This window comes from Erigeron canadensis, chromosome 2 (assembly GCF_010389155.1).
Source record: "Erigeron canadensis isolate Cc75 chromosome 2, C_canadensis_v1, whole genome shotgun sequence".
NCBI lineage: Eukaryota > Viridiplantae > Streptophyta > Magnoliopsida > Asterales > Asteraceae > Erigeron > Erigeron canadensis.
In genome coordinates this window covers 147,165-159,168 of record NC_057762.1, presented here as the reverse complement: position 1 = coordinate 159,168, position 12,004 = coordinate 147,165, and the positions used below count along the sequence as shown (strand labels likewise).

The 12,004-nt window shown below is 35.0% G+C and overlaps 1 protein-coding gene across 1 annotated transcript; it reads right to left on the bottom strand.

Annotated features, from left to right (window-relative positions):
- Positions 1-6,869: 6,869 nt before the first annotated feature.
- Positions 6,870-7,274, bottom strand: LOC122586623. Its single transcript, XM_043758602.1, has one exon. It carries the CDS (start codon positions 7,272-7,274, stop codon positions 6,870-6,872), a length of 405 nt encoding a protein of 134 aa, XP_043614537.1.
- Between the last annotated feature and the right edge of the window lie 4,730 nt (positions 7,275-12,004).

Below are 12,004 nucleotides of genomic sequence, written 5' to 3'. Positions count from 1 at the left end.
GTGTTCATAAAAGTTCTAGTTCAAAATGTTGATAAATAGTCCTTGCATTTATTAAGTTCATTTATTATGGGAAGACTATAAATAGAAGAGTTTGAAGAGTGAAAACCCTATTCACCATCTTCTACATCTCTCCACTCTCTCACTAAAAACACACACCAAAACACCATAAAACACATACTAGGGCATCTCTTGATTTTGAAACGTTTAATCGAAATCGTTTGTACTTTTAGCATCCTTGTGATAATGAAAACACACTTCTTGAATCATTTCTCAGATAACAACAACATTTGATGGGTTTTTGAGCAAATTAAAAATGTACTTTTTCAAGTTCATGTTCTTGATGATTTGGTCCAATGTTTGAATGATAACCGTGTTAAATGTTAGTGGGTTGTGTCTAAATGTGTTTAATAACATTTGTATGAACAAATTTGGGTCATAACATGCTTTAATCTACAAAACCCATTTTTGAAAATGAAGGTACAATTAGATACTGTTATTGAGTATAATTGTAATAGTGCTATGTCCAAACAAGTCTTGAAAATCGATCTAGACATTCATTATTGTGCTCGTGCTTGTTCAGCCTGTCCTTGAGTCTAAAACGATCCTTACAAGGATCGTGTTAAGGCTGCTCCTTTGTACTCTGATGTGCTTGCTCGTTGGATCTCGTGTTGCGATTGTGATGTTGTTTCGGTGTGTGGTTGGGAACCATACACCCTGGGTAGCCATTCCATTGGAATAGGTTTTGCTCAATCAATTGTTCTTGAACTAGAAATGATCGTGTACCCTTTTTCTTGCTCTTGAACCATGAAACGATCCTCTCAATGTCGTCCCTCTACCTGAGCTAATACGTTCCTCTCAAAGTCATCCCTCTACCTGAGCCAAGACGATCCTCTCATAGTCGTCCCAGTCCTGAGTTCAATACGAATACCTATGTAATCGTTTTACTTCCAATGCTAAAACGATCTTGGTCCTAGTGTCTCTAAAACGATCTTGGTCCTAGTGTGGCCCTAAAACGATCTTGGTCCTATAACTTGACATACTTGAACTTAATTCGACTAGATCTTGTACATAACCACTAGACCAGTTCCTAGCTTCATTACTTTGCGATAATATACACTAAAGGCTGTACAAACATATCAAGGCTAGCCCTAACTCGAATCCTAGCTAAAATCATTGCTCAATCCTTGACCAAGTACATTAAAGTCATGATTTATCTTAATCATTAAAGTGCAAGTTCTATGAACAACCAAACTAAATTCTTAAGGCTAAAGATCATTATTAAAGACATGTTCAACTAATTAACATTATAATTACATGTGTGTGAGTTCAAAGACGTTCAGATAGAGTCCGGTTCTAGTGCCTAAGTTCATTCAAATTCATTTTGAGTCAAAACTTTCAAAAATCATCAAGGGCCAAATCATCAGTTCATCAAGGATATTTCAATGATTAATTAATCACATGAACTAATATGTGTGCTTGTTTATGATCAATGACTTGTACTTAGGCTTCCATCAAGTCGTGCTTGGATTTTGATAGATATAACTTATCTATCTCTGTGCTTGTTCTTTGTGATTATAAACTGTGCTCGTACCAGATCACTATGAGTTCACTAATCCCCCTTTTGTACATTTTGTTCAAGTTCTTCTATCGGGGACTGAAAATCATGAAAACTATTTTGTACTTATATATACGTTCTTGAACTATTTTACGTACTATTTTATGATCTTATGAGATACTTATGATATGATTCTTAACTATTTAAAAAGGGTATTTAAGTCTTGAATGGGCAAGATCCTTAAATACACTTATACTACTGTACTTGTTCTTTACCATGTTCTAGTTCTTACTTGTTCTTGTTCAGTTCTTATTCACTGCTATCAATTCATATCTCCCAGATCAGGGATTGAACCATAAGTAATTATGGACAGCGCTGTTTAGGGTAGGCCCACCCTCATTCTCCGTAGTCCTGGAGGATGCATATTATCTGTTCTTGTTCTGATCTAGATCTTACTTGACTTACTTGATTATTATGAGCATATCCTCACATTACAGTTTAGTTCTGGCCAATCGGGTTAGTAGTGACAATACATTTACAGTTCATTATTTGTTCTTGTACTGTTCTTACTAGTACAAAATACTTTTGTTAAACGTACAGATCTTATGACCTTGTTCTTACTCTACATATTATTTATAAGTATACTAAATAGTACTTCATATGAATCTCACCAACTACTTTCGTAATTGACCTTTTGAACTTACATGCTTTTCAGGCTAGGCTAGTAGATCTCTTTGCATAGGAGTCATCCTATTTTAAACTCATCTTTTTTGGCGACTGTTCGAGCATTCAAGACCAGGAGCTGTGAAGACTTTCCCTTGTTTATTCAATTCAAGACTTCGGTACTTTAAGACAATCGTTCTGTCTTTTGAATATTAACTATTCTGGGTACACCCCGTATTCTATAATAACTATTATACTTCTTCTCTTATTAATGTTATTGGTTGTGTTGGAACTTGTACTATGTGCAATTGTGTTTATCTGTTCATCCCGTATATTCCGCTTTAGCGGGGTGTTACAGTTGGTATCAGAGCCATGGTTATAGTGAACACCGAGCTTTTTCCTAAGGAAAACTCGAGCTATAACTTGAATCCACTCTTAGGTGATCCTTCATACGACCGTTTTGAGTAGTAAGTACTTTTGCCCTAATTAGACATAACCTGATCAACTACATCTAATTACGGATGGAGTACCCAGGACTCAAAGTGTGTCATTAAAGGCGTCATCCATTTCTTAGAGCTCTACTAAGAACTTTGATGTGACTAATTTATACCCATTACCCACAACATTATTGGCCATTTTATTATGTGTTTTAAGTCGTTTTCGTATGCATTTGGCGTGTTTATGGTGTGTGTTAGTGTTTTCAGGTTCTAAGCAGGTTACGCGTTCGATTGGTGCATTTTTGGAAGACTTATTGGCGTAGAATTGATTTATAATATCAAGAGTTGATTCGAGTAGAAGAGACGGCGAGATAAGCAAGTTCAAGATCAAAAGAAGAATTTCTACACTATGATGACTGCGCCGCAGTGGGGGTTGCATGTGCATAACTGCGCCGCAGTCACTGGAAGAGGAAAATAGGACGTGGAATTAGACTGCGCCGCAGTGGAGGGTTCGTAAGCCCACTGCGCCGCAGTCACCTTGAAGCCAAAGTCAAACCTACCTCACTATGCCGTAGATGGGGATGCACTACCCACTGCGCCGCAGTTGGTGCACGGGGGCTGAAGGGTTGGATCGTTTTCTGAATCAGATTTTGAAGGAGTATAAAAGCAAAAACCCTAGTTCGAAAATAGGTTATCAAAAATCTTTCTAGGAGTTGTTCTACAAGGGTTCTTCAATCTCCAATCAAGATAATTTCTTAGGCGGATTCGTTGAAGATTCACGGGCACCCATCTAGATCGTATCTACTTACTGTCTTACAATTTATTTTCAATCTTCCAGATTTGTTGGTATATACTTGATTTGGGATAGATTATTGATGTTTTAACTTCAAAAATCATCGAATTTCAGCCGTTATAATGCCCAAATTTCGACTTGTTCTTCGCGTGAATAGTAACTTGGACGAATTGAATTTTAGATTATTGATTTCTGGTGATTTGGACTTAAAATTGAACTTAAAATTGGATTAATTGATGTTTCTACACCTTAAATCTAACAAAAGTTCGAATTAACATATTCTAAATCAAGATTAATCAATGAATTTAGTCCGCGTCCACTGTTCACACGACAAACCTCTTGCTTATGTCAGCACGAGGTCGAACTCGAATTTGATTTCTGGGCACGACTAAGAACAAAACAAGTTCAAGTTCATGTTAAAATAAGATTTTGATTCATTTTAACATTGATATGAATATGTTTTTGATCGATTTCTAGGTTCACGGAGAACGCTTTGTGCTGACGTCATCATGAAGATAGTTGTGATACTTAGAATTTTTTTTTAGTTTTTAACTTTTAACTTTTTATTTTCTTGTCGTTTTTCGTTTGTTTTGTGTAGGTATGGCAGGACAAGGTGCTCGCGTGTTCGTCAAGGAACATAATGCTGCAATTGATCTCAACATTATTGAGTCGGGATGCACACTAGAGTTTCACGGTGTCCTTCAGTATCTCGCACGCTGTCACATCCCGACTAAGGCAGAAAACTCGGGATGCGACGCATAGTACACACGTCATGGATATTACATAGGAAGACTAAATGAATCCACAAATATAGATAGTCTTATCATAGATTATCACAAACATTTAACATAAATCTAACCACAAATAAAACATAATTCAACTCCCACGCAGGGGATCAATGGTTAGGCATAATGCCATACTAATACAAAGAGAACATAAGATGACATAGCAGCAACAAGGAATCCTACAGTCCAAAGTCTGCTATAAAGGCTCCATGCTACTCTCCTCAGCCACCTCTAACCTGTGCACCTGAAAGGATACTTAAAAGCGTCAACACAATGGTTGGTGAGTTCGTAGTATTGTAGTCTAGGTTGTCAGGTTAACGTGATGCATTTAACGTATACTCAATGTTGCCATAATCACAATGTTGTCATGAACTTATCGCGGTTGGCATAATCATAAGGTTGCCATGGACTTATCATGGTTAACAACTATTACGGTACCAGGCTAAGGTTGACTATGAAGGGACTTACAATTCAACAACCAGCCGTGCTAACAACGGAAGGGACTTACGGTTCAAGAACAAGCCGTGCTCAAAAACATGTATCCAATGCATCAAATGTATCCATAATGTAACCATAATGTAGATAAATAGGTATCCAACTCATGAAATCATATATGTATTCAAATCACATTATCAAAATGTATCCCAAGATATGTTATCAACATGCATCCAAATATGTTATCAAAATGTATCAAAATAGATTATCAATCGTATAGTCAAAATAGGTTGTCTCAATATCATATCACATAAATACTGTTTTACAAGAAAACATTTTGTATCCTTTCAGCCCTGAGAAAACATGTAAAAAGGGGACTACAAAGCTTACTTGAATGCTAGCAACAAGATTATGCTACACAAGATATCAGTAAGCAAGTAACCGGCACGCAACAATCTGTTTCAAGTTATCATAATTAAGTATGTGTTCATTATAGGTAAACGTGCTCTTAATGTGCCGCCAAGTGTTGACTATCTTGTCCAAAAGCGTACTAGTTTGATTTAAACTAATTTTTATAAGTTTGACCAAGGTTGACGAAATTACAAGTTTGACTAAGTTGACCAAATAGACTAAAGTTGACCATATCGACTAAAGTTGACCATATCGACTAAAGTTGACCAAAGTTGACTAAACCGACCAAAGTTGACCAAGGTTGACCAAATCGGGGTAGTAATCGAAGTCCGAGGTCTCAATTGAAATTCGGGGTCTTAAATTGATCTTGAGGTCTTAAATTGAATTTGGGGTCTTATTTTCACTAAAGGATAAAATTACAATTGAGAGGCTAAAATAAGAGGCTAAACTTAAGAGGCTAGTAAATCTGGGGTAGTATTTCCAAATATGATGTCACATTTGAAATACGAGGTCACAAACTGAAATACGAGATCACATTTGAAATACGAGGTCGCAAACTGAAATACGAGGTCATATTTGAAATACGAGGTCACATTTGAAATACGAGGTCACAAATCAAATAGGAGGTCGCAAATGGGAATACGAGGTTGCATTTCGACGGGGTCGCAAACTAGGTTGTTCTTCCCCAAAATTCCATCTAGTAAACCCTAATCGTTTCTTTCGATTTGGAAGGTGTTTTTATCATCGGATTGTACTTTTAGACTCCCTATTATGATGGGAAAACAATCCTAAAGTCAAAAACTCGAAAAACGGACTTAAACCCGAAAAGCCATTTGAACAAAGTTTATAAAAAGTGTACAAAAATTCTTATATCTCAAGATTTTGTTCACGAAATCACACGAAACTTTGACAAAAGATGTAGTATATGATTCTAAACGTTTTGAACATAAAAGTTTGATACTTGGCGGGGGTAGTGTGTGTATTAAAAGAAAAACCAAAAAATACAAAAAGAAGAGCATAAAAAGGGTTTTGATTCTTACATTAAATCTGCCCAAAATAGATGTTTGTGATGATGCTTAGAAGGTAGAAAAACAGTTTTTGACACTAAATCTAAACAAAAGTAAAGTTGAATTTCATTAAAGCTTGGTTTATGGGGTAGCAAAGGTAAGGTAGTAAGGATGGGGTAGTAAGGGAATATGGAGTAGCAAAAGTGTGTGTGTGTTTTTGTTAGGAGGCTAAGGTGGTGGAAAATGAGAATGTGTGGAGAATGAGAGTATTTATAGGAGATTCAATACAAGGCCATATTACTAGGCGTCCGAATACGAGGCAAACACAGGAATACAAGGCTAACACCAAAAATACGAGGCCGACACAATTACGAGGCTAAACTCCAAATACGATGCTACACTTAATTTACGATGTCGACTTAAAATACGAGGTTGGGTCCAAAATTACGAGGTCGTATTTACAGAAAGATTAATTTTGACTCGAAATCTTAAATGGTCAACTCACGGGTGTCACAGTCTCCCCAACTTTAGGGAATTTCGTCCCGAAATTCAGATTACACAATACATTTCATTTCTAGGACACACGCCTAGTTTTCAAGTATCAAAATGCACACTAGATCTCAAGTAACAAGTTTCCACATTAGGTTGTCAAACAATAAGTCACGCATTAATTTCAAGTTAGGTAGTCATACCTTAAGTTCGGGTCAGGTAGTCGCACATTAAGTTCATCTCAGGTAGTCACACATTAAGTTCAAGTCTACTTACTAAGCTTCGTGTAACGTGTTAGGCGAACAAGTGTGGATACTTCTGCTTCATTTGATCCTCCCGTTCCCAGGTAAACTCTGGGCCTCTACGTGAGTTCCAACGAACTTTTACAATTGTATACTTATGTCTCTTAAGCTTTTTCACTTCTTGATCCATAATTTTAACGGGTTGTTCTTTGAAACATAGGTTCTCGTCTACTCGTATTTCGTTCAAAGGAACGTATGTCGTCTCGTCAGCTAAACACTTCTTAAGGTTTGACACGTGGAACACATCGTGTACATTACTAAGCTCTTCAGGAAGTCTCAAACGGTAAGCAACAATACCAACTCTCTCTGTAACCTCAAACGGTCCAGTATATCTTGGAGCTAGTTTTCTTCTCTTGATGAATCTTACTACACCTTTCCAAGGCGACACTTTAAGCATGACTCGATCACCAACCTGAAACTCTAAAGGTTTTCTTCGATTGTCAGCATACTTCTTTTGTCTATCTCTAGCCTTCATGAGGTTTTCCTTGATTTGTGCAATCTTTTCTAGTAGTTTCCACAAAGATTTCTGGTCCTATCAACTGCATGTCTCCCACTTCGTGCCATGCAAGTGGAGATCGACAATTCCTTCCATACAAAGCCTCAAAAGGCGAACACCCAATAGTCGAATGATAACTATTGTTATACGAGAACTCTAGTAGTGGGAGGTGAGTATCCCCACTTCCTCTAAAGTCGATAATACATGCTCTTAGCATGTCCTCTAAATTTTGAATCGTCCTTTTACTCTGTCCATCTGTCTGAGGATGATAAGTTGTACTCATATCTATTCGCGTTCCCAAAGCCTGTTGCATTGATTTCCTAAATCGTGACGTAAATCGACTATCTCTGTCATATATGATCGATATTGGAACGCCATGCTTAGCTACAATCTCTTTCAGATACAGTCGCGCATATGGTACCATCTCATAATCTTCTCAGATGGGTATAAAATGTGCTGACTTGGTCAGTCGGTCTACAACAACCCATATCGCGTCCTTACCACTACTGGTTCTAGGTAACTTGGTGACAAAGTCGATGGTAATACTTTCCCATTTCCATTCGGGAATCTCTAGTTGCCTCAACAGACCTCCCGGTTTCTTGTGTTCTGCTTTAACCTTCAGACTTGTTAAACACTTGCTCACATAAACCGCCACATCATTTTTCATTCCTGGCCACCAAAACAGGTCTCACAAGTTTTGATACATCTTATCTATCCTTGGATGAATAGAATATCTTGTTTGGTGCGCCTCCTCCATTATTAGCTTGCTTAATCCTCCATACATTGATATCCACAATTGATCGCAAAAATACAACCCTCCATTTTCTCTTTGAGCAAATTGTCGATTTAAACGGTCCAAGGTGTTTCAACAATGTCTAAAATGGGTTACAACACACTTTACATCTAGGAAATAATAATTTTGAAAATACATTAAACTATGATTTATAACTTACTAATATATTATTACATAATGGATTCTTACATATAGTAAGTTAATTGCGCATAACGACAGAATAATAGTGTATCCACATGAAACACATTATAAATATAATTATAGTAAACTCTCATGTTTGAAAGAGCACATGTATTTGTTTTAATATTTAATTCATTCAATATTTTAAGTTAACCAATATGCGTATAAATACTAAATCATAATAAAAAATTATATATAGTAAAGATTTGATTCTCATTTCTAAGCTTAAAAAAAAAATAGATTGAGGATTATTCCCACATATATCATGCCATGTGATTATATATTATCTACTTAATGATAAATTGTCGTATGTGAAATATCATATATGTTTAAAGTCATTCAATACTTTAGGATAATCATTACACACACAAATACAATGCAGAAAAAAAATATATAAGGTTAAAATTTGATTCCCATTTATGACTTAAAAAATATAGAGTTAATTACTGAAATGGTACCTAATATTTGCGTCATATTACTGGTTTCATACCTTTCCTTTCGAAATTACGTTGATCATACCCAATGTATGCAAATTTCCACTCGGACCATATTGAAGGCTAACGCCATCACGTGTCCGTTAAAAACTCCCCCACGTGAGGGGTAAAGATGTAATTTCACGTTTCTTAATTAGTTAAATGATACCTTACGTTTGCACGATATTTCTGATTTCATACCTAATGTTTTTCTAAATTACTTAAATGGTACCTAATGTTTAGTTATTAAGTTTTTTTATTTTTAATTTTTTTTTTTTGAAAGGTGAATTTCGTTTTAAGTCAATGTCTTAAAAACTGGTATTTTAGTCATACTGGTCTGGAAAAATTTTTGGTATTATCTGTATTACTGAAAATACTGGCCGGTACGACTATTTTTAATTTGTTTTATTATTCTTTTATGAAAAGTTTCCAAAACTTGTTACAATTTAACGAAAATAGTCAAAATACACTTATAATCCAGTAAAAAATAATACCAAATAAGTATTTCATAACAAAATATAAATTTAAAGTTCACAAATAACCAAAAATAGTATTAAAGTATCATAAAAATAATTTTATAAAAAATTCAAATTTTCTTTTTCGAAAATATTGGGAATACCGCAACGGTAATACCAGAAATATCCAGAAATACCAGAAATATCGGCCGGTATTTACCGGTATTTAAAACATTGCTTTAAGCTTCGTGTCGCAGTAAATATTGATCGGTATTTCTGGTATTACTTGAATATTCCGGTATTACCATTGCGGTATTTCCAGTATTTTTAAAAAAGAAAATTTGAATTTGTTTATAAATTATTTTTATGATACTTTATTGTTATTTTTTGGTTATTTGTGAGCTTTAAACTTATATTTTGTTATGAAAAATCTATTTTGTATTATTTTTTACTGTATTACAAGTGCATTTTGACTATTTTCGTTAAATATAAACAAGTTTTGGAAACTTTTCATAAAAGAAAAATAAAACAAATTAAAAATAGTTGTACCGGCCAGTATTTTCGGTAATACTGAGAAGACCAAAAAAAATTCCACACCAATATGACTAAAATACCAGTTTTTAAGACATTGGCTTAAAACGGAATTCACCCTTCAAAAGAAAAAAATAAAAAAAATAATAACTAAACATTAGGTACTATTTAAGTAATTAAGAAAAACATTAGGTACCATTTAAGTAATTAATAAACGTGATATTATATCTTTACCCCTCACGTGCAAGTCACGTGAGAGGGTTTTTAACGGCCACGTGACGGTGTTAGCATCCAGTATGGTCCGAGTGGAAATTTGCATACGTTGGGTTTGATCAGCGTAATTTCAAAAAGAAAGGTATGAAATCAATAATATGGCGCAAACGTTAGTTACCATTTCAGTAATTAACTCAAAAATATATTAGGCTGATAGTGATTCTCACATATAAAACAAATAAATGGACACACATGTTACTTAATTCGATAACAAATAAATGGACACACATGTTGCTTAATTCGATAGTGAACAATACACACCACTTAACTTAGTTTGTGATTGATGATGTATCCCTCCGAATCATTATACGAAGGATTAATAACAACGAAGCTCTCTCACGAAGGATATAAGCCCGAAGGTACCTAACGTCGAACGAAGGACAAAAAGATCAACATAAATCCTTTCCAAATAACAAATACAATCCTTACCTAATTCGATCTCTCTAGGATATCATCCTAAGGAATCTAGATCGGATAAATATGGTAAGTAGAGTTTGATACAAAAAAGGAATAGGCAAAAACCCTAACCTTCTCCCCCAAGGAACCTCCTCCTATAAAAGGAGGAGGATTCCCTCATAAACGATATATACTTCGATTATCATACATTCGGAACACCACCGAATAAACCCCTCTCATACGATCACGGATCGAACCAATACCACAAATCCCAAAGTCGAATACAACTCGACTATCACTTCCATCCACCTTCGGTAGCGTAAAGGAACACTGTTCTAACTTTCGGGGAATCGCCAACAAATCCTTGAGAACACTTAAGGGCCCCTTATACCATTTACCTTCTTCATCCACAACCTCAAACATTAGGCTTACATAAGCTAGTAAGTAAACATCAAATGTTATCTTTTATGGATTTTAGGTCCCAATATAACGACGGTGTATGAGTGAGGTTGACATATAAATAGTGTTATACCTCTTCCTAAATAGGTGTAAGACTGTCAAACCTTTTAGCAAACATATAATTTTTTTATATATCTTGTTTTATATTTAATATTTTGCATAGTTTTTTGAAATTTGGTATTTGTTTGTATTTGATGCTGAGTTTTGTTGCACGAAACAAATACAAGTATTTGATATTGAAAACTTTTGAACCTTTTATGATGTTGCCTATATTTTGCCCATAAATAAATATATATATTTTGTACGCAAAGTTGTTAGCAAAAATAAATAGTGAAACCACGCCAAATCATAGATGTAATATCAATAATAAGACCATGCAACGTGTATAAAGAATCGAACGGGGTATTTTTCTTAATATATATATTTGATTAGAAACACTTGTGAGCAAACGTATTTATTATATGTTGATTTTCAATAAAGTGTTTTTGGACTCAGTCCATGTATGACGTTGTCCGTATATGTATATATATACTTAGAGCGATACCCGCGCGTTGCAGCGGCACCTTTGGGGAAAAAAAAGGGTAAAATGTGGGGTATCATGAACAAAAAACAATGGGCTGTATTGAATAGAAATACACGTGATCCGGCTAATAATTCTAATCGAATATAGAAATTAAAATGAGATCGTGTCTTCTACATCAACTAACCCTTATCAATCCAGCATTATAAAAATTAAAACAAAATTGAAAAAAAAAAACTACTTTCAATCTACATGACTATACATAGTGAACAACCTGCAACATCAACATACCACAATATCCATTACCTAAACGCACAAACATCTCTATTCCAAAAAGTCAATGATAGATACGTAGATGCAAGGTTGTAAAACTCCTCCGAGTCGGCCGAATTCTCAAGATAAACTCCTGACTCCCCATCTCGCCGAGTCGAGTCCGAGTCACTAATTCTCCAACCTTGACACGGAAAAAATGATGATGAAACGTGCATCTATCAACTAATCTAACGTGTAATTTGAAGTTTGAATTATTATGTTAATGTTTTTTAAACAAT

What these genes read in the sequence shown, in the direction of transcription:
- LOC122586623 (XM_043758602.1), bottom strand. Translation starts at nt 7,274, where the DNA reads ATGCTTAAAGTGTCGCCTTGGAAAGGTGTAGTAAGATTCATCAAGAGA.